Raw genomic sequence first — 23,744 nt, 5'->3', positions numbered from 1 at the left:
GGAATGAAAAGGTCGGAGGACGCGCACCGCTGCGCTCGCCACGCTTCGGGTTCGCGTCAATTGTGGGGGTGGCGGTCACAATGGGGGGCCATTATTTTTTACACACATATGCCGGGGCCATACCCAATGAGAAATGGCCCATATTGGGCCATTTCCCATTTTTTCATATGTTAAATGCACTCATTTTCAATGCTAAAATATTTTAACATTGAAGCCTATGGGGAAATCGCGGGCCTCGTGTGCCTTAAAGTTAAGGCACACGAGGCCCGCGATTGTGGCCGTGCTAGGAAACAAGTACCGTGTAGATATTTCCTGACAGGTGAAATATTGTCACTCACCTATTCAGTGCTGCCATTGCCGACAGCATTAAAGGATGTCAGATCTGAAGTTGTTTTGTCAGAAATGGCCGAAGTATAAAATGATGTCAGAATTTTATCTATTAAAAAAATAGCAAAAAAAAAACAAACAAGCCAAAGATTCTGGGTGCTATTAATGGGGTCTGCAGACATAGGACTAGTGGAATAGTCTGTCCATATGAGTGTGTATGAAACACAATGCATTTCCTTGCAGGGGAAGTGACATGTCCTACAGCCATCCAACAGAGATCACATTACACTTGCTGTGTGTGTACCTGTCTCCTTGTATTTCACAGACTCAGGATATCTGCTGAATGAATAGTGACTGCCCACACTGAGGGTCTCTCTGCGGGGAATGTGTTATTTTCATGAAACAATGAGGAGTCTGCAAGAATCATCAAGTGGTTTCTTCTGGCCCTTCCGTACTCGCACTATTACTTTCCCGGGTGCCCCATCGGTGCTGAACCCATTAATCAGCCTCTGAGTCACTGCACTGTGCAGGCTACGGGCCAGGCAGCAGAGGATGCTGTTTTTCCAATAAGTAAATAAAACCCCGTTTACAGGATTTGTTGAGTTAAAATGGGCATTGGAAAATGTTTTCTACGTTAATAGATAAAATAAATGAAAATTGTCCACAGATGTCTGTAAGATACTGGAGACACTGTTTGCAAGCTGTCACAGCACAGTGGTGCATTGTACAGTGACAATCCATAAATAACCTTTAGTAAATGGCGTGATTGAGGGTGTATGAACAGTCACTAATTCATTTGTGTGTCAGCTGGCAGGTTTGTCGCAGTCCAACATCGGGTTCCCCAGTTACTGTGAACACACAGCAGTAGGAAGTTTTGGAGCCATAAAATACAATCATATCTGCAAGACCTCTTCCTTCCATATCAGTAGGCGGCAGTCTACGTCCGAAAGAAATATTATATAAGTTGAGCTACAATACAGTATGTCATCCTTATGTTGAGTTATGTGGTGTGGGACCTGACTTTTCTGTTTGTCCACAATTGGAAGTAACAAGCATTTTTTCCTGTGGCCCATACACACTGGGCGATATAATGAGCAATATCGCTCATTTTAGCCCTTCTGAGATAATAAATATATAAAATAAATAAATAAGTTTCTTATATAGCACAGCATATTCCATTGCGCTTTACAAAAATATATCACTCAGTAGATTGCCCAGTGTGTATGCTCCCACCGATGACTAATGCGTGCTATCATGGGTTGTTAACGAGGGCCATGCAGAAAGCAGCATGGGCCCTGCCACTCACCGGCACTCACAAGTGGGTATGCACTTGCCTACGCCGGCAACTCAATCGCACGGCGTGTAAGCACTTTTATACATGATGTGAATTGGTTCTGGCTCACCAAACCAGGGCACCCCTGCAAATGCCCTGAGGCTTCTAGTTTGGAAACCACTGACAGCAATTTTTCTTACTGTACATTATTTTTTTTTTATATATCCAATTTTGCATATAATTCCTGTTCAATCGCAGTACTGTACCTCAATTGGTTGCCTGTATTTACAGAAATAAATATAAAACCATTCTACTACACATAAGGTTATCCTCTAAACTACACCAGGGTTGCCGACACTCCCGGAATTTCCGGGAGTCTCCCGAAAATCGGGTACCCCCTCCCGGCCCCCCGGAAGGGTGGGCAACCCTCCCGGATTCAGGGGGGACCCCCGCCGACCCCCGGATCGCGGCATTAAAATGCCGCAATCCTCGGGTCTCAGAGGAGGGGGCGGAGCTAAAACGGCACAATCGCGTCATTTTAGCCCCGCCCCCTCCACGAAGATATGTGAATTTGATGCTTTCCCAGCATGGGGGCGGGGCTTAGTGATGTCACTCGTAAGCCCCGCCCCCTGTGCGGCTTCTGAAACTCTCCTCTCCGGGCTTCTCCCGGAGAGGAGAATCTTAGTCGGCAACCCTGAACTACACCAACATACATTTCTAAGCAGTTAGACTCCTATGCTCATAATAAGATCTGCGTCTCACATCCACACCTCACATTACTTGCTTCCATACAGTTACAGGCCTTTTTTGCTGGTTGTGCCCACCCATGCACAAAAAGACTTGCCGCAAGTCTCCAGATCTTCATGCATTTTGTGAAACCTATAGACCTGGGTTAGCCAACTCCAGTCCTCAAGAGCTACCAACAGTTAAGGTTTTCCAAGTCTCCTCACAGAATCCCAAGTGAAGTAATTAGCTCCACCTGTGAGTACACCTTTGCAGCAGCTAGGTTGTCTGGAAAATGTGAACTGTTGGTAGCTCTTGAGGACTGGAGTTGGCTACCACTGCTATAGCCTGTATGTTACTTACTGTTGTTATCCAGTCTTGTTAATGTGCAACAGAATATGATGTCATGTCTACTTTTGTAAAGCGCAACGGATTTTGCTGGTCTATATAAGAAACTGTTAATAAATAAATACATTTATTAATGTACATATGTTGATGTGATCTGTCTTATGTCTCATTTTCCCTCTCAGTTTTCAGAAGAACGATCGAGCAGATATTTGGCTTTGGTGGGATAATGGCATTGAATGAGATTCCTGACAATATTGTCACCATCTTCTTATTTTATGGCTATCTGCGGAAATTCCATGTGGTGGATCTAGAGAAACACTTTGCATCTCTTACAAGAGAAGGTAAATTATTGAATTTAAAAGGAACTGCCCTTAAGATGAAGGCCCTGCCTGCGTGGGTGCCGGACGCGGTCATTTACCCGACGTCGGGATCCCCACTGTCAAAACACAGACAGCTGGGTTCCCGAAGACCACCTATTTTCCCTCGTTGGGGTCCACGACCCCCATAGAGGGAGAATAGAATAGGTGGTGAGCGTAGCGAGCCACCGTGCCCGCAGCGTGGCGAGCGCAGTGAGCACGCAAGGGGCTTAGTTGGGCTCACCATGCTGTCTGAGGCGGCCAGTCGAGATCCCGTCATCGGGCTAATGACTGTCGGGATCCCAACTGTTGGACCCTTGTACCACACCCGCCTGCATTACACACTACAAATGCGCAAAAGATGGAGTAACCAACACCTAATTGTAAAGGTAGTTTCCCCAATGGTTGTAGGCAGTGTTTACACTGACAAATCCAGGATATATTAAACCTTTGAGTGCCAAGTGAATTTGTCAAAATTGGTGTGAAATTTCAGAGATGTTAGCACTCAAAGGGTTAAACACTGCTTTAGGGTAGCTACATTTCAACCTGTATCAAAAACCATTCACATGTTGTATTAGCTAAAACATAATACAATGCCTATTACTAATACTATGGGGGTAAATTTACTAAAGCTTATACAATTGAAAAAAGAGGTGATGTTGCCCATAGCAACCAATCAGATTCCGGCTCTAATTTTACAGTTGTATCCCAGAAATATCACCTTTCTTCTTTTCTAAAAGCTATAGTAAATTTACCTTCGTGAGTCTAAATCAGGCATGTCCAACGTTGGCCCTCCAGATGTTTTGAAACTACACATACCAGCATGCTTTGCAATTGTTTTAGCATTCTCTAATAGCAAAACTGTGGCAAAGCATGCTGGGATGTGTAGTTTCACAACATCTGGAGGGCCAACGTTGGACATGCCTGGTCTAAATGGATGACCGGTTTTCTTTGGCTGCCTTGAACATGAAAATGTTTTCTTTCCCTCCACAGTCACTCTTATTGGTGATCTACAACGTCCCGGGAGGCTCAAGAGGATTAAGAAATTGAAAGCAAAGCAGATTGCACGTCTCCAGCCTCTGCCGCAGTTTCTGAGACTTGTGGCCGCTTTTCAGACCGATGAGAACGTGAAGCTGGGAAAAGTGGCTGCGAGATTCCTCTGCAGAGCCGCGGCAAACAAATGCTTTAAGCAGAAGGTGAGAGCTGCCAGGGGTCACCAGCGATATAATTAAACTATGAAAATCTAAGAACCGGCAAGGTGCTCTGCAATGGCCACAGAGGAGATGATCACACGATAAGATACCATCCTAGTGATTAGCCTTCTTTTTATTCAGTTACAAATTAGTTAATTTAGCTGCCATTAATTTTGTATGTAAATATTATTTGTACAGTAATATAAATTTACATGAATGCACTTTTTTAGCGCATCAGTATGGTTGAATATTTTGTATCACTGATGGTTATTTCATCCATAGGTGAAAGCTTCTAGTTTTGGGGTCATAGATGTATGGAATTTGTCTAATTACCCTTGTACACCTACAACCTGGGTCGCACCGGGGATTTTGTACCCAGCTCCAACCCTGCTTGTGACCCCTTTTACACTGGCTTCACCAGGTGACGTCACTGGAGGCGGGACCTGAGCCGGCGCTGGGAGGATGCTCTCATCTCCCAGCGCCGGCTCAGGTCTCGCCTCCAGTGACGCTATTGCATTGGAGTGAACATGTGGACCCGGGTTACCTGTTTACAGTGCACAGCAAGCTGGGTTGAACCCCTTTTCAACCCGGCTCACTACCTGGGTTTAAATGCCGGGTCATTTCAAATGGGAGCGTTTACACCGCCTGCAAACCCGGGTTATTTAGGCTGGTTTAATAAGGGAATTACAGAACATTAGATCATATTAATTGTTCTTTTGTGATTATAATTTTTATGTCATACCTTTATTCTTTTAGTTAAAGTGGAGCAAGAGTCTCCAAAATTCACAAATATAACTCTTTGCACTCAAGCAAGGAAATGTCAGACCTTCTAAGGAGTAGAGACGTAAACCCATATCAACCCATCATCTTCTGACTGGCATTTCTAAAATACAATCTATAATCGGATTGGTTGCTATAGACAACTTCTCCACTCTTTAGAAGGTTTGATTACTCTTCCCCTTTGCCTTAACTGTTCACCTAAAATCATCACGCAATATTATGCACTGCTATCGGGTGTGGTATGGGATCCCGACTGCCTGGAGTTAGACAGCATAGCGAGCGCAAAAAAGCCCCTTGCCTGGGGTGCTGCTGTCTGCTGTGGTGTTTATAGCACAGGTCTGGTTTGCATATCAGTGCTGATATACAGACCACTCTGTGCTAGAAGCACTACAGCAGACCGCGACACCCCAGGCAGGGAAGAGGAACTGCATGGGTTTTCAAAGATAGCAGGTGCTAGAATGAACACTACTATACTATATTATATATTACCTTTTATTGAGCGAACTATACATTATTAGTTTGCAGGAATACAGCTGTAGTGATTGCAGACATTAAAGCCACAATTAATTCACAGCCTGTTTTCAATGAATAGTCACATATGAAGAGTTCCAAATTTGGTGCCCCACAGATTAAAGCATCTGCCCCAATAGGCCTGCGCAGCCCATTTTCTTAGGGGGTGCATCACCTACTGGGCATGAATGCAAACTAAATAAGTGACTTATTTATGTATATGGGCTTCAGAATGAATCACTCCCGCACACACACAAGAAACAGCGACAGCGCGAGGCGCGCTGCAAAAATTTACACTGTAATGCCCATTACAAATTATTCCACACAACGTAATGCCTATTACACACTGAAACGCTCGTTGCCAAGGGAACTTCCATGCTCGTTTCCTGGAAGGGTTGTTGACTAGTTAATGCCTAACCACACTCCTCTGACTGCTGTGTCCAGCCTCCAACCCACAGTGGGCTGCATGCACACTGTGGCTCCTCCAAAAATGGCTAGCACCTTGGAGGAGGCAGGCATTAGGGATTGCCGGGGCACTCCCCCTTTGCATGCCTATGCCTGCCCCCCATCACTATATCTGGTGTCCTCTTGTGTAATACACTCGCTGTCCAAAGCTCATAAACAGAGGCAGGAAGTTTATGCAAATGCATTTTTCTTCCTTTAGGATGGTTATATACGAGTATAGTCTTGGAACGGTTTCAGTTCAAATCAAGCCAATATAGACATCATTCTATTTGCATATTTTGTTATGTTTATTTTTACATACCTTCCTATGTTTGCTCATAACTTCACCACAATGATTACATGAACATTTATCATCAATGAACATTTAAACTTCCTTATGGTTTAAAAAATAAAGTAAAGAAATCCATTGGTTGTATATTTCTTTAAGATATGGAGTGCAGCAACCAGTGCAGCTACTGGTAAGGAAACTCATTTATGGTAGTGGAAGCCTAGCACACTGGGCAGGAGGTTCTAATGATAACGCCTTATTACACATGCTGGAGGCAGGAAATTAGTTACATACAGTCACATAAACTCTAACCTAACAGATCATCCTGCACCAAATATAGCCTATGTCTGTCAGTGCCAATGTGATGAGTTCTGTCCTGATATGTCTGAATTTCCCCCCAGGCCGTGCTGTATTACACAGAGCTCTTAGCGGACAGTGACGTGAAAGTGCAGAGGTCAGCTTGCCTGGCACTGAAACATCTGAAAGTAAGTGTCAACCCCACAAGGGTGCAGTCTAGATGTTGTGATTAAGGGGAATGTGTACTTGTAGGACTCTGTGCCCATTCTCAGAGCTGTATATCTTTGCATCACACCATGCTTATAAACTGAGGGACCACTAATAAGTCAGTGGCAGAGTGCTAAAGTGGTTGTACAGCATAGAACAGTGATGGCTAACCTTGACACGCCAGCTGTTGTTGAACTACACATCCCAGCATGCTCTACTACAGTTTTGCTATTTGGCCATGCTAAAACTGATGCAGGGCATGCTGGGATGTGTAGTTCAACAACAGCTGGAGTGTCAATGTCAACCATCACTGGCATAGACTGTAGGACGCATCTGGTTCTCAGTTTTATTAAAGCTCACATTGAGAAATACACACCACAGAGACAAACATGTGAACACTGTAATAGGCGTCTGTGCAAATATTGTATTAGACTGTAGGAAATATTATCAGGGTTAAGAAACGCCTAGCACTCCAGCTGCTGGGGAACTACATGTCCCATAATGCCCTAACTGTGGTGGGGGTCTACCCCCCAAAATTCTGTAAGTATTGCAGTACAAGGTGCTCCGCACTCCTAGGGCCGGATTAAGGTCCTAATGGGCCTGGAACTGAAAACATTCAAGGGCCTATTATGAGAAGTGTTGGAGGTGAGGACAATGCCATGTTTAGGCATGCAGAGCCCATACACTACTAGCCCCAGGGGCTACCTAATTATATAGAATTTAAAAAAAATGTGTCAAATAGGAATGCAAAATATGATTTATGGGCAACGATGTGGCCAGCTGGTGTCTGTCATTATGATGGACTTATTTTTATGTGGAGGCCTGGAGCTGCAGCTCCATCCAAACCATTGTTAATCTGGCCCAGCACATTCCCCAAATGTATTCAAACTCAGGAGAAAAGTGACCATGAATGTCACACTGAACTTCTAATGTTATCCATTTACAGGGCACTGCCAGCATTGATCAGATTGCATGTTTGTGCCAATCAGAGGTGGAGGAGTTGAGAAACACAGCTAGAGAAACCATTGTGTCATTCGGTAAGTAAATTCCGACAAAGAACTGTCCAGACTATCTGACATTAAGGCAAGCTTTGTGCCTACACTCTGCAGGCCACTATCCTAATATTACATCTTCTATAACAGGCCTGGCAGTATGTCCCAGAATACCCTCCCACTGATCAGCTGGCAAGGCATGCTGGGACTTGTAGCTACACAACAGCTAAAGAGTAGCAGGTTAGCCTATAGTACAGCCCACAGACGAGTCACAAGAAAAATGTCTTGACCTTCCACTGGAAGAGCTCATTCCACTTGGACACTTTAGTTTATCTCCAGAGGTGTGGAGAGAAGTTTTAAGAATAATTAGTGTTTGTGTTGCACTGTAGCAGATCATATGATCTAGATTCGGGACATTGTAGCTAGTACTAGTTTATATTAGGCAATATAAAGTACTCTTTTGCCAATCTCAACTCAAACAACATCAAAGCAAATGGGTTCGGACAGCATCAAAACAGAGCGATTGGTATCTAGGGGTTCCCAATTACGTTCTTCGGTTAAGGGCTACTCCACTTTGGTTGCATCTATGTTATCTCAAAAAGACTGTTAATTACAGCCTAACATTGTTCATCCCTGAAGTTGAACCTTTTTGCTCAGGATTGTCATTTTTCTGTCTACGAAACCTATGAATGACTGAAAGGAGCTATGGGGGATGGTTCTAATTGACTCGCTAAGCAGTGAATATTCGCTGCTTAGCAAGCCATCTAACCCCCTGTCACGGTCCGCACATCCCCCACCACATTGTGAATGGATGTTTTACATATAAATCCATACGCAGGGTAACGTACATGGCCGAAATAATTTGATGTTGACCATCAAATGATTTTATCACTGCTCGCAAATCTAAATCAGTCTTGACTGACTTAGATTTGTGCTATACGTATAAGAGAATGGGGCGGGCAGCTGATGTCCTGTGACCCAGCGTTTTTGTGGAGACTCCCAGGAAACGTTCTTTGGAACATCCCCATGCAGCAGCCCCCCCCCTTGTGCGAGCACCACGGCGACTGTGCAAGTGGCCAAAGGTGTCTGCACAGAAGCCCTGCACATGCGCATATGCTGTTGTGCACAGTACTTAAACATCGGTCCCCATTGCAAAATCGCCGGGGACTGAATGATTTAGAATCACCCCCTATGATATTACAGATAATCACATTTTTATCATCAAATGAACTAGGAATTTGTTCATTGGTCCTTTTTGCCCATTAACTGTTTGCAATGACTACAATACCTCCTACATCTAAAGTCTGCTCAGTGTTTGAAATGCAAATAGTTTTGCACACAATTTGCTGCTCCGTTACCAAAAAAAAAGCTAAACGTGGAGATACCATGCCCATTGGTCCCACTGATGCCTCAAACTCTCCCAAGAACTTGAATCCATTTATCTCACCAAGTTAGATTGCTATTACATCACCAAGTGAGGTTTCAAAATGTCAGGTTTTTCTTTGACGTAACCTGACATTGGGCCTAATTCAGCATGGATAATCAGAGAATTCACAGTGGGCTGCGAGGAGAAAGCTACTACCCAGGTCTGAGACTTCCACTAATCTGCAACAAATTCAGGTTGGTCAGCGGTAACCACAGAGATCCTCCTATAAAACACCTGGACACTTCTCTGTTGATTCAAACACACCCAATATACAGATGGAGCCCCTCTCTTCCTTGGCCGGCGCTCGCCAGAACGTCCCCACTGGTGGAGAAGGACTTCATCAGACTGGGACGCGGGACCCTGCCTGTGTCCGCTTCAGGGAGACGGACAGGGTTAGGAAGGGGCGCGGTGAAGTGTCGGTGACTGGCGGCGAGGACTGGAGGGAGCTCAGTCAGAACGTCTCTGGCACATGCGCCCCCTTCCGACAGCTGGCGATAGAATCGCCAGCCCCTGCAAGGATGTGGCACGCTCCATCTGTATGGCATGGTACACTGGCTTCCTTTCAGTCAAACTGCGCCTCCATTGCTTTTACGATCCATACGCATTTTCATCCGCCAATTCCCCTTGTGCATGTACATTGCGTATGGTACACACGTGCAGTTCAATAATCGCTTGAATTCTCAAAATAGCGATCCATGCTGAATAAGGCCCATTGCCACCAAAAGTGGTTTTTCAGTTGCATATGATCAGAGATGTTGTGTATGTGTGTCTGGCTGAACACTAACAGGGATTGTGTTTTAGGGCAAAAAGGAAGACAAGTTTTTGGAAAGACTGACAAGATCTGCCGCGAACTACAGGAAACGTTGACGTTAGATGGAGAGATAGAGATCACCGTATTTTGAGGACTTTGACTAGTAGAAGGCTGGATTCAGTACTTTTTTTTTTACTCTGACATTCCTAAAAGAGAAGATGGTGTAGCTTGTGCCCATTTAAATAGAACTATCATTTTCAATATCTTAGCTGAGAAATGATGCTTACACTGGGATGGATGTAACTACTGCACCGTATCTAGCTACAGCATGTCAAAGTATTTCATAATATTACTGATGATACATGTAAAAAGAAATTAGAATTCCTGACTATGCCTTTTTAAAATGCACTTAACAGTCAGATCAACTGTACTCCCATTGGTCTGCCTAGGAGGCCATGCAAGTGATCTAGGTGGTATATTGTTAGTTCACCCTGTAGCTAAACATGAGCTTGAGCCCAAAGAAATAGGATTCCCAGAGCTACTTTGAAGGACCCTTTGGGCGGTATTCAATGAGCCAGAATCGCCAAGTTTTATGGCGATTCTGTGTTTTTATCGTGTCTGACGGTGATTTTTGGAGCCCCAAATGCGAATCACCGTATTCAATGAGCTGAAATCGCCGATGACTACCGGTGAATGAAGCAGCAATCGCCAAATGTTATTCTCTCCAAATCGCCGTTTTTGGTCTATAGGATTTTACATGGGGAATCGACGGTAGTTGAGGGGAATCGCCAAAAGTGTATTCAATGAGAAGTTGGCGATTCCTTTTTCTTCTTTCATATCGCCGTTCCTCACCGAGTGTCCCTCGTCATTTTTTTCTGGTGAACTTTTATAGGAACATGTGAAATAATTGGTTTGAAGTGTTCTATTTAACTATGCAAGTCTAATGTATTATTATTTGCTGCCCTTGTGTGATGTCATGGTCGTAGAAGTGCTATACAAATATATATTTAATTTTTTCAGGCATTTTTTTTTTCTCCCACAAAGCACTGTTCTTACCCATGGTGCACCTCACTTACCCATGATTCTCCTCCCCACCTCACTCCTTCGTTTGCCCGTAGAGCAGAATACCCAGCGTTTGCCGTATGCTGTATGGGAAGCGTTTGTACAGGGTAATTTGCTTTTTTCTGGCATTTCTCTGCATTTTTTTAAACAACTGACTACATTAATGCGGCTGTATATGGAAACGCCGGTATGGCTGAGAATCGCCGTTAGGGCCGGCGATTCTCAGCCACGTTGAATAGGGTTACTTGGCGACTCCCCACGAATCCCCATGCATGGCGATTCACAGCTAAAAACCGGCGATTGGCAGGCGAATGTTAAATCTGGATCACTGTGACCAGCGATTCTGGCTCATTGAATACCGCCCATTGTCTTTCATAGGGCCAAATGCGTCAAGCTTTAAAAGTGATACAATGGAGAGTGATAAACAACCAACCAATCAGTTCCTACCTGACATTTTTCAAACACAGACTGTGACATGGCAGGTAGGAGCCGATAGGCTGCTGGTTGATCACTCTCCATTTTTTCACTTTTGAAGCTTAGTATATAGACAGTTGTGGGACTGTTTTTAGGTCTTCTTACTAGTTTAATAATTGTATATTATTGTAGCATAAAGCAATAGGTATCCGGTCATTAGATTGAAATGCATTTGGTTGATATGGCTTAAGTCGACACATGGAGGGAGACTAGAATTGTGTACCGAGCACAGCAGTACACTTTGATGACGTCCATGTTCACTTTGTCGAGATTTAAGACAAAAACGTGAAAACATGTCGACCTTTTGACTGTCTACCTAATGCTTGCATCGACTTAAGCCATGTGGACTTTCAGTGGTCCAGCTAATGACCCATACCCAGGCAATAAACCTAATGTGGCCTATGTAGCAGAGCTGCCGGTGTCTCTCTAATGCTGGGTACACACCAGGACGACTAGGGCCCGATCCCCACAATCTAGATCCAATTCCGATCAATTGGATGTAGATTGTGTGCTGATTGGGCCCTTTTCTGACCTAGTGTGGTCCGATACCGATCCGATGCGCGGTCCCGCGGGTCGGTCGGTCGTTATTGAGATCCTACCTGCTGCAGGTAGGATCTCAATGACTACCATACAGCCGGGTGCGGGTCGCCATCGGATCGGGCCCGCTCACGGTGCACATCGTGAGCGGGTCGTGCCCCACCGCGTCACCGTGAGCGGGTCGGACGAGACACTGACGACCCGCTCACGATGTGCATCGTGAGCGGGTCGTCCTGGTGTGTACCCCACATAACATACACATTGCTCTGCTGAAGCCTGCAAACTTTGTTGGGATATATAAAAAAGAAGAATCCCTATTTCCTGTAAAGAAGAAACAGAACTTGTACAGAATTGTAGTGAGAGATACTGCGTGCGTGAGTGAAGGAGTGGGGAAGGTTGGGGAATACATTCAGCCACTGGGGTTTGGTAATGAATGCAATTCTAGCTGGGTTACAGAAAATGTATATTATATATATGTGTATATTAAATCCTAATACATTCCATGTTGTATATTTAACTTTGGGACAAATATGAAATAAAGTTCAACTTTTTTTTTGTGTTAAACTTGTGTGAATTTAGTTCTAAGGCTAAACATTCCATCATGAACTCGCCTCCTCGTACAGTACGCACCCATTGGCTGTAGAAGGAAAAGGCGCGTAGGACCAGTTACAAGCCACAATTTCCAGAAATCTAATTGGCGTTTGCACCCCCATGTACAGAATCGCATAGCTCTAGTTTTTAGTTAATACTGCGGATTTAATCAATTTGCACAGAAAAATATCTTCATGGCACAGTTCCTGTGGCTCTAGAGAGGGACAGGTACCATTATCTATCTTTACACTTAGCCTCTTTGCTCCGCGAATGCATGCCGCCTTTCCTGCCTACTGACTACTTACTACTTCCTCCCACTGCAAGGCTTTTCACCTGCTGTTCCCTTTCTTTGGAATTCCCTATCTCTCTCCTTCAGATTTTCCATCTGTCTACCCCATCTGTGTCATCCCTGTCTGACTACACCTCTCCTTTAGAATGTAAGCTCTCACGAGCAGGATCCTCTTCCTTCATGTGCTTTTCTAACTCTTGCGGCCTATACACACACACTAGGCGATTTTGCCCAGCGTGTATGGACAGTGATGACTGCTGTCATTGCTGGAGGGAAAGCTGCTCAGTGCATACACACTGAGCAGTTTTCACCCTGTCCCTGTACCCTGTCACTGCATAGCGCAGTGCTATGAAAAGCTGTCCACTGCTGGTAATACCAGATGAGCGCCTTTCCCGGCAATGATGCGGGAGCGCGCATCACCGCTGGGCCATACACACTGGGCGGCTTTGAGCTAAAAGCTGCTCAAACTTGGTGTTTTGAGCGGCGTTCAGCTCAAAATCCCCATGTGTATGGGCCTACACTTATCCTGCAGTTTTTTGCCTCCCTGATATTTATTTCAGTGTTGTCTGCTGATACAGCAATGTTTATGTACACTGTATTTGTCCTCTACTGTATTTTTTTATGTACTTGTAATTGGGTTCTGCAGCTCCATATAAATAAAGGATAATAAAAAAAAAGATGGCACAATAGGATGCACTACCACACCTAACCAGTAGATGGAAGCATAAGCCAAGAGAGCACTCTTTCAAACTTTTATTAACCATTAGGAACCATGTTTAATTTCTACCTGATTATTTAGAAGTCTGTTGCTTTTCTGCTAGGAATTTATTTTCTAACATGAAGCCAAGACCTTTCTTGTCAGATGCGTCACAGGATCCCCAATGATCTTCACGATTTATTTTGCCCTCACAATCTGAGAGGCATGAAGAGAGAGATTCTTAGTGTTTCTCAATAACTGTACAAAACAAGTAGATACTTGTTCTGGGCCCAGAAGTAACGTAGTAAGATAAATAAATTACAGAAACCGTAACCATTAAGAAATCCTTAAAACAAACTCCCAGCAATAGGGCGGGACAGTCAAATTACAGAAACCGTAACCATTAAGAAATCCTTAAAACAAACTCCCAGCAATAGGGCGGGACAGTCAATCAAAGAATGGTCAACCGCAGAAAGATCAAGGGGTAAAAGTTGGCCAATTAAGAAACTAGCAAAAAAAACTATGTACGCAAGTTGGCTTGTGCCCTGGAGGCTCAGAGCTTGCCCATAGCGAAACCCGTAAGGCTTCCTCCCTTACTCACAGGAACAGGCCCAGCAGAACACTGCTAAGAATCCACAAACATTTTATCACTGGTTTTATATCTCAGAGAAGAAAAGTCCACACATAGAAGTTCTATTATATTTCAAAATTTTCTTCCATAATGTGTAATGCCTCAGGTCCCATCACCCCATTTATGCAATAGTTATACTATGTAAGCACAATGTGATCAAGGGCTGAAGCAGGTATTGTTCTATATATCTGTGTCCAAGAATAGTTTAATTTGTATCCTTGTACCCCCAGGTAACTTCACACACTTAATATGAAAGTCTCCTTTAGACTGGAACTGCCTGTCCCAGGAGAACGTAGTGTATGTTTTAGAATTGTTACTTTACACAAAGACTGCAGTGATTACACACATGGCCAGGACATGTTATTGTTGTGTGTCAATAAAAACATGCAGATATCAGTAACATTGACTGTCAACAAATGAAATATGTAACAATAATGAGCAAAAATATCTATATATATCATTAGAGAAATCTAGTTAATGTATAAAGTAAAATGGAAAAATGGAATGTATGGTCCCCATAACAGATGCAGAGCAGGTAAGGGGTCCAAGGGTTTTTGAACATATCTATGCCACTTTGGGATTTGCTCCAGAATATTCTATTCTCCAAGGTGTAATAGAGCCTTTGCCTCCACAGGCCGCCATTTGATTCTTATTTACAGATCTATCCCTTTAATAGGATTAAGTGAGCCAGGGCTGTGGTAATTAATCCCCTGCTATATTGTTCTATGTATTGTATTGCAGTTAATAACAATAGATGATAATAAGGCTCCACTTGTATTCTGAATGGCCACCCACAAGTGCACCCCAAGATGGTGAGAAAACAGATATTTATACTTACGAAACATTTCTTTGCAAGGAATTTTCAATGATTGCAAGTAATCGTTGGTATTGAAGAGCTAGTAATCGCTAGGGAATCAGAGAATCTGTATTGCAAACACTGAATTTGTTAGAGAATAAGGATGCAAAATATTACGGCATGTCAACTTCAAACCATATAATACAATAAGAATGCACACTTAGAGCTAAGCAACTTTCCCTTAATTCTTCGTCTCCAGATTCTGTGTTATAATGCTTCCAATAAAATTATTTAGGGTAAAGGCATACACAAGATGCGATATGAACTATATATAGTCCATATTTCACTGTATGTACACTGCTTGCTATGTGCGCCACCACATGGTTGGTATTGCAAGAAAAAAATACTGTGCAGGCAGCTCAAATCTGACTACAAAGTGTATTTCTAGTGCAGTCAAAATCATCCATACCGAAAATCGCACCATGTGTATGCACCCTAAAGGGGTGTACGTACGCACAGGCTGCAGCTGGGCAATTTTGACAAAGCGATGTCACTGCCAGAGATAAGCTGGCGGCCATCCCCAGCAGCAGCCGTTGTGTACAGCCGAATACACACTGCAGTATCCATTCAGCTGGGCGATGGTGACACTGCGCAATGCTATCGCCCACTGTGTACACACAGGGCGATTCAGCCAAACCTACTGTAAGTGATTTTGACAATGTAGCCAAAATCACTTAGAAGAATCTGCCCGTGTACACACGGCTTAAGACTTCATCTTCTGGCCTCTGATCGCTTATGGGATGTTTGTTATGTAATTCAATGACAACAATCCAACACAAACTCACTCTCATGCGGCCACTTCGCTTATAATCACCCACAATGAGTAATCACGTTCAACACAGAAAGATGGAAGGGAGAATAAAACTTTATTGGACCAGCACATAATTCCAACACATTCAAGTGTCACAAGTGCATTTGTGTATTGCATCAGGTTTAAACAGTATTATAGAATTCACTAAATATTATTATTCACCCCCGCCCAATCTCCTCCCCTCCAAAGTGTTGGTTACACATCCCAACACAGTGTACTGTGTATAAATGTAAGAGGCAGGAAAAAAAAGCTTATACAAATTATAGACACGACTGCCATATATCAGACAGACACAGACCTTCCATTGTGGTGGGAACTGAAACCACGTTTACCTACAGTAAGACAGTCCTAGTAAGTGATTTGAAACTCCCAAGCACCAATCATGGGATCTAAGAACAGCCATGACAATTACTGGCTGTACTGGCGGAGGAGAGGTTCTTCTACTAGGCAAAATGTGTGCAGCGCGATGTTGTAGCGCTCCACTTCTGAGGCACCGTACGGTTGAAATGCTGGTGGATAACTCCTTTGTGTTTATTTGTAGCATTCTGCAGGAAAGCATGTATCAGTCAGTACTACAGGAGAACGTGCAAACAGAAGTCCAACATGTAACACAACATGGAAATAAGAAAAACAATTAGGGGTGAAAAAAAATACTGTTTGCCCAACCCTGAGCAAAAAGGTAGGGGGAGCTAATATTCTACTCTTTACAAAATGTATGGAAATGACAACGAAGCCATTGTAACAGTTATATCGAGGTTAAGAATCAGGCACAGCCCACAAGCTCATTTCAATTCCAAAAAAAATGAAAATCTTCTATACAATTTCTGAGCCACTGCTTATACCCCATAGTCAAAACCTATAATAATACAAACCCCCCTTCCCTCCTCGAAAGAGAAAAAATAAAAAATACATTCCTTTGATGTGTCTGATTTTTTTTTGTGTGAGGGGGCGCGCAAAAAGTGAGTCCAATTTAAAGAACCATTGATTAGGTTGCAAGGAAAAATGTCACCTGCTTATATCATTGGTGACAAAAAACGTAGCAACAAAAAATAAAAAGAACACTCTCGTGTCTTCTTAAAAACAAACAGAAGGGAAAAACCTGATCAAAAAGTAAAAAAAAAAAAAAAACCCAACAACAACTATGTGTTGCTTTACAACTATTTTATTCCATTAAAAAAAAAAATATTTGGCATTATCTGTGTTTACTCCTGAATAGATGTAGGCCCTGAGATGTGAGTACTCTCTCCTTGGGACTTCAGGGTATCCTCGAGACCCCTTAGTGCATTGAGACTCTTGAGCTCGAGAGAAAAGTCCAGCTGTTAAAGCTTAGATTTGTGAAACTGAAGCTCAGCTTTAATATTTCCTCCTCTCTTAATTTGGTTGCGATTATGTCTCATTTGCTCCTGCGTGGAAAAAAAAATCTATTAGAGACAGGGCAGAAGCTGGAGAGTCCTCTAATGGTACCAAACTCTGTAGCAGAGGATCGCTCCGGCGGTCAGCACAGTGAACATGCAGATATTCAGCACCAATGACTTCCATTCCTGGCTGTCGTTTTTGTTGTCTATGTTCTCATACTTTTCTTCTGGGTCAGACGAGGAGTGGATCTGATCGCCAGCGTTTCTTTTTCTAAGTTCAGTGTCTTGATGAGTGCTGCAGAATTAAAAGTCCATCAGTTAGTTTTAGGAAGAAAATGCAGAAAATGATTAATAAATAACTGAAATATTTTGAGGGCAGTTAAAATCCACATTCCTACAGAGGGTAAAAGCAACTACAATGCTGCCGGGTCACGGTGACAACACAAACTTGACCACAGTGGTCAGCTCTTTGGGCACCTACCTTTCAATTGGCGGTGGAGGAGGAAGGTGGGATCTGCCATCAGGTACACTCTCCTCCACTATGTTGACTGCTCTTCTTATCACCTCCTCCACCACCTGTTGCGACAAGATCGGTTCATGCATCTTGCCATTCAATGCTTCTGTGATGCGCTTGGGAGGCCTGGGTGGAGGTGGAGTATGTTCTGGTGGAGGATCCATATCTTCATTGGACAGTTCTTTCCATTGTTCCTGCAACAGCAATAGAAGCCATTATCTACTGTGATCTGTTGGACTACGACTGTCCCAGGATTAGAGACTGGAGCCTAAACAACACATTAAAGGTGATTGAGTGTACGCTTTTACAATAAGGTTATTTCCTTCCTTTTTTTAAAAACTTACGGAAGATGGGGCATGGTATAAAAATCTTGTGGCATGACTGGACATGGCGGATGAGTTTGTGGTAATGGTTCATAAGAGGACTGAAGAGTTACCATTTTCAATGAAAGTTACACCGACATACAGTCCACATCCGCTACTTGTGTTATTGTATTCTAGGCACAGACATACTCTGGAGTCCCATGCACAGCACTCTCCTGCACGGAGTTGTCTCCCTAATCACAGACTTACATTGATATCCATTGCACTGCAATCACCTTAACTGAGGAACATCCCTAGCCACAAACATACGGCTCATACACAAGGGGCGATCTAGTGTAGTCAAATCACTCCGCACACAGAGCTTGCTAGATCGCCCATACACACGTAGCGATGTGTGTATGAGAGATCTGTGCTAACCAGTGTTCTTTTGTGAGAACAAAGTCGATTTGACTAGATCTTGACTACATGTAGTCAAGATCTAGTTCGGCGATGGCAACGCACAGCACCACGCATCTCCGTGCCTAAATTGGCCATACACCTACAGATTTATCTTCAGATCTGGCTGGTTGGAACAAAAACATTGTTATGGATGAGAGCAAATGACAGTTTACAATTTGCTTGGAAATGCTGACAAACTGTCATTCAGATGGGATGCAGTTAAAATCCCGGCGGTCGGGATCCCGGCGTTCACAATCCCGACGCCGAAATCCCGACACTTTCTCCCTCCGTGGGTGTCCATGACACCCCTGGAGGAAGAATAAATTAGCGTGCCGAGCGTAGCGAGGCACCGGGCCCGCTGCGTGACAAGCGCAGCGAGCCCGCAAGGGGGGGGGGGGCGATCCACGTCCCCCCATTGTCAAGATTTCGGCGGTCGCATTCCGGCGTTGGGATTTTGAACGCCGGGATCCAGGTCGCCAGGATTTCATACTGAATCCATTCAGATATTACCAGATTTTTGTTCCAACCAGCCAGATCTGAAGATAAACCTGCAGGTGTATTGTCACCTTTAGCGATCTAGTCAGATCTCTTAGAAAATGGTAAAAAATTGGTGTGTGTGTATGCCTCTTTACTCTGTGATCCCATGCACTCACCTGCACTGAGGAGTCTCCCAAGTCACAAACTTAAGGTGCCCATACACTAGTAAGATTTATCTTCAGATCTGCCTGGTTGGAACAAAAACATGGTTATGTTTTCCAGCATTTCCAAGCAAATGGTCAACAGTCATTTGCTCTCATCCATAACCATGTTTTTGTTCCAACCAGCCAGATCTGAAGATAAATCTGCGTGTGATCCCATGCACTCACCTGCACTGAGGAGTCTCCCAAGTCACAAACTTACACTGGTATAACATGCACTGCACTCACCTGCACTGAGGAGTCATCCAATTCACAAACTTACTCTGTGATCCCATGCACTCACCTGCACTGAGAAGTCTCCCTAGTCAGACTTACTCTGGGATCCCATGCACTCACCTGCACTGAGGAGCCTCTATATAGTCACAGAATCAATACGGCATCCTATGCACTCACCTGCACTGAAGAGTCTCCCATGATAAACTTGGCCCCTTCAATCACAGCTAGGTAGGAAAATCGTAGCTGATCCGCTGTCTGTATGAGACCCATTCTGTATTTTCTCATTTCCAGCAACACCTGCTTGATATCCACGGAGGATGGATCTTTCCGTTTATCCATCTACACAAGAATACAAAGAATCAATACAAAGTGTAATAACATGCCCAAAAACACTTAAGTAAATTATGTATGCTAAAACAAATTAGTTTATTATTTTATATTGTGCTCATCTAGGAGCAATTAGGACAATTCAGAAAATCATTCTCTCCTCTCCGGTCATAAAATATTATGCTTGCAACTCTAAGATAATGAAGGGGAGAGTAGTAGATGAAATGGAAGACATAGTAGCAATCAACCAATAAATGTTGACAGTTAAATGGTGCAGGGGAAGGTTAAAGCTAGATTGGGTTGGTGGGTGGCAGGAGCATCAGATGCTCCTGAAATGAGCCTCAAGTGACTGCTGAGAGTTGGAAGATGACACTGGAGCAGCTGCAGAGACACCGCTAGACCACCAGGGCGAGACATTGCTCGCTGACCACCAGGGACTGTTCATGAAGATCAGCAGATCACGATGAATGCTGCATGTGGACAGCCTCATGTCGACAGAACTGTTAAACAGTCGATCTCAACCTGTTTTGAAACTATTTTTACCAGAAAAAGACTGTACTAAACAGACCTGCAACATCACTGATGCACTTAATTACGCTTATTTCAATGATAATTGCCTTAAAAGGCAAAGTAGTCCTACTTACCAAAAGCAAGCAAGTGTCCGCTAAACAGAAGGTGCCGGACCGGCCAATGCCAGCACTGCAGTGTACCACTATGGGCCCGTGCTCAGGATTGAGAGAGCCTGACTCTCGCACCTTAAAGAGGAAGTTGAGGAATGATGCTGGAGATTCTGGTACCCCGAAGTCCGGCCACGTGGTGTAATGAAAGTGCAAAATTTCCCTGGTCTCCTGTGTCTGTAAAACAATGTAAAGAAAAACGGATGAATTTTCTCCCCAACTGGACGAGGTTACATAAAACGCAGTCCCCAGATAGTAGAATATAGTAAGTTATCCGTACTGTCTAGTCAGTCACCTGTACCCTTATCAGATGAACTGGTTTAAGCTTACACTATTACAAGTCAATAATATCTGAATAAAGATATAGATTCTAAGGAGCCAATTCAAATATTACAAACAAACAACCCCCCCCCCCCCCCGCATCAGAGCTATTTAATTGTTAAATGCAGCTAATAGCTGCGGATTTAGGCATACAAAGAGGATAACCAAATGTAATGTTGCCATCTGGGCATCTAAAAGTCTGGGTTTGGGCATCCAAAATAGAGGCTTTAAGCATTTTTTTTGTCACATTTCCATAGGCTACAAGATAATGGGCGTTTGGTCGAAGCAACAACTTGATTAGCTGCCATAGACAGCCAGTACTGTAGCTCTAGGTGGCCAGAAGTGGGTGTGACATTTGACTTTGCTCCTGTATACGAAATCCTAAGATCGGTTGTGGAATGGTAGCGGACATGAACATTATTCAGTTTCAAACCCCTACAAAAGTGAAAAAAATAGAGGCTGTTTAATGGTCAGAGATCCACCACACCAAAAATGTATTGTTGTGATGTAGAGGGAGCGGGCGCTGCATTCTAAATGATTCTGTGCTATAACGAATACCAAATGACTAGCCCTGTAAATCTGTTGTATATTTATCATTGCTCCAGTAGAGGCTTCAATAGCTTTGTAAATGTGATGAATCACTTTTGCAAGCTTGAAATTCCAGCATTACATAACGCTAATATATATACCATCAACATCCGAAAACCCTCACGACTTACACCGAGATTTTCCAGCTGAAGGACACGGATTGTGTAATAGGACTTGACGTCTTCAGAAAGCAGGGTTAATTTCAAGTTTGCATCTTCAAACACCATGGGGCTGTCCTCTCTCTTTGGCCAGTACTGGGCACACTTGATCTACAGAAAATAAAATACATCCTCTATCATCTGAAAATGGAAATAACGAGGCAGAAACGCAGAGCAACTAACAGATTTACGGAACCATCTACCACTAATTCATTCCAGAGTGTGATATTTCTAGTGTATGCTTTGCTTGTTTTGTGGAAGAAACAGAAAGACGCTGGACCTGGTAAATGGTTTAATCTGCACCATATGTTTCTTTAATAAGAGGCATTCCATGATTCAATGTCTGTTCTACACACTTTCTGTATGAAGAATAAAGTGTACAGTCAGTGATACAGCATTATGATCATAGTCAAGCCAGAAAGAGGACTTTGCCGTTTACATTTTCAACAACATTCAATGTTAATGAAATAAAACATTCCCTCGCTCTGACCACACTCTCTGAATCTGTGTTGGACGTTACATACAGGAGATAAATCGCCTCACAGCTTTGACCAATGCCCTTTTGACTGGACTGACAAAGTCTATACCAGCAGCCAATCAGCAGTTTCACTTATAAATACCTCTCTAGGACAACGCATTCAAGGGACACGGATAAATACGATTCCAACCTCCGTACATCATGAAAAGCCCCATTAGTTCAGCATGCAGAAATTATACAATTTCCAATAATTCCGGTGACGGGAACCATTAGCGATAACCCCTCAGGGAACAGGCCAGAGCCGTGAGCTATTCAGCACAGAGAAAACCATTTACTGGAGATTCCTATAGGAAGAGTGCACATCATGGAGCATGTTTAAGAACAAAGAGGACTAGAACATCACCAACACAGGGAATGGCTGGGTGGGCAGAAAAGTACACCTACTGGTGGACACCATACATACAGACCACCACATATCTAATAGTTAAAAAAGGTGAATGGCAGATACAAGACATTTCACGATCAGATAAGTTCAACTGGATTGTAATAAAACCATGTCTGGGGTTGTGTGTGTGGGGTTGACAAATGTGTAAAATGTATCAGTACAGCAACATAACATGTTTCAGAACAATTTCTCCACCTTACTGTACTGTACTGTATATGGCTTCACCAAGAATGCAGCAATGCAGGAGAGGACCACCAGATGGCAAGCATCAGTCTTTGGGTGGGTAAGGAAGGTGGAGTATTAGGTGATTAGCTTATAAAAGTATAAAAGTGTGTGTAATTAAGGTATTATTTTCATCCCTTCTGGTCAACTTTGAATTCTGAGATGCAAATATAGAGCACTTGTATGTAAAGCGAAGTATCCAATACTGGGCCAGATGTAGCAAGCTTCAAAAAGTGATCAAATGTATAGATTGTAAGCTTGCGAGCAGGGCCCTCATACCTTTTGACTGTCTGTAAATATGCAGTTTGTTGTATCACTGTCTCCTTTTGTAAAGCGCAACGGAATATGCTGCGCTATATAAGAAACTGATAATAAATAAAATAAATAAATAAATGTAGGGTGATAAACAACCAGCCACTCACCTACTACCTGTCATTTTTCAAATCCAGCCTGTGACATGGCAGTTAGGAGCTGATTGGTTAGCGGTTGATCACTCTCCAATTGATTACGTTTTGAAGCTCGATCCATCTGGCCCCCAGTGTTTCAAATTTACTAGATGTCAGCTGTAAAAGTTAATTGTACGATTTGCAGTCCGGTACACGGAACTGCAATCCGTACATGTCAGTACAAGCAGTTGCGAGACTGGAACCACAGAGTGACGCCACGCACTAAACACTGGCTGCCATATGAACGGTAAACTGTAATTTCCTAACAGTCATTGCTGTCATTCTTTGTGGATTGCTGGAATTCCTGCCTGGGGCTCTAATCGTCATCTATCCTCCATGTATCAGTTCTTCCTGCCATCTCCCCAGAGCCTTCTGTAATGCAGACACACCATGCACGTAGTATACCCAGTAATCTAAACCTCACTCCAAGTATAAAGCAATGGAGAGACTGCCAGTCACGGACCACCACAAAACACATCATTCCTTATGCAACAGTACTCATTGACTAACACTACATTAGTGACTAAATGCTTTCAGAATTGTCTAACTGGCACTAGATATTTAAGAGTCAACTGTAGCTTGGTTCATTTCACTCTTGGATCAGAATAGGGCATCACAACGTTGCCGATTGCCCAGTCTGTAAAGTGCTGTATAAAACACTGGTGTCCTATAAA

The 23,744-nt window shown here is 43.4% G+C and overlaps 2 protein-coding genes across 3 annotated transcripts in view; one reads left to right on the top strand and one right to left on the bottom strand.

Moving 5' to 3' along the window:
* Positions 1-12,566, top strand: part of RIPOR3 (RIPOR family member 3) — a 155,673-nt gene extending 143,107 nt beyond the window's left edge. The window contains exons 18-22 of one of the 2 annotated variants that reach the window (XM_083146475.1): positions 2,854-3,012; positions 4,021-4,223; positions 6,645-6,728; positions 7,694-7,784; positions 9,967-12,566. In XM_083146475.1, the coding sequence (XP_083002601.1) occupies positions 2,854-3,012; positions 4,021-4,223; positions 6,645-6,728; positions 7,694-7,784; positions 9,967-10,067 (638 nt within the window). In that variant the 3' untranslated portion in view covers positions 10,068-12,566. The remainder of the gene's footprint in view (positions 1-2,853; positions 3,013-4,020; positions 4,224-6,644; positions 6,729-7,693; positions 7,785-9,966) is intronic. The other variant, XM_083146474.1, reaches the window with a different exon arrangement.
* A 3,334-nt stretch (positions 12,567-15,900) lies between these two features.
* The window catches only part of PTPN1 (protein tyrosine phosphatase non-receptor type 1), a 100,382-nt gene continuing 92,538 nt past the window's right edge, over positions 15,901-23,744 (bottom strand). Inside the window, exons 5-9 of the mRNA XM_083146473.1 lie at positions 21,453-21,590; positions 20,380-20,589; positions 19,586-19,747; positions 17,701-17,927; positions 15,901-17,514 (exon numbers count right to left, since the gene is read on the bottom strand). Of these exons, the coding sequence (XP_083002599.1) occupies positions 17,319-17,514; positions 17,701-17,927; positions 19,586-19,747; positions 20,380-20,589; positions 21,453-21,590 (933 nt within the window). The 3' untranslated portion in view covers positions 15,901-17,318. The remainder of the gene's footprint in view (positions 17,515-17,700; positions 17,928-19,585; positions 19,748-20,379; positions 20,590-21,452; positions 21,591-23,744) is intronic.

This window comes from Crinia signifera, chromosome 6, assembly GCF_055691185.1.
Source record: "Crinia signifera chromosome 6, ASM5569118v1, whole genome shotgun sequence".
NCBI classification, from domain to species: domain Eukaryota; kingdom Metazoa; phylum Chordata; class Amphibia; order Anura; family Myobatrachidae; genus Crinia; species Crinia signifera.
This window is presented reverse-complemented; position numbering and strand designations above follow the sequence as displayed.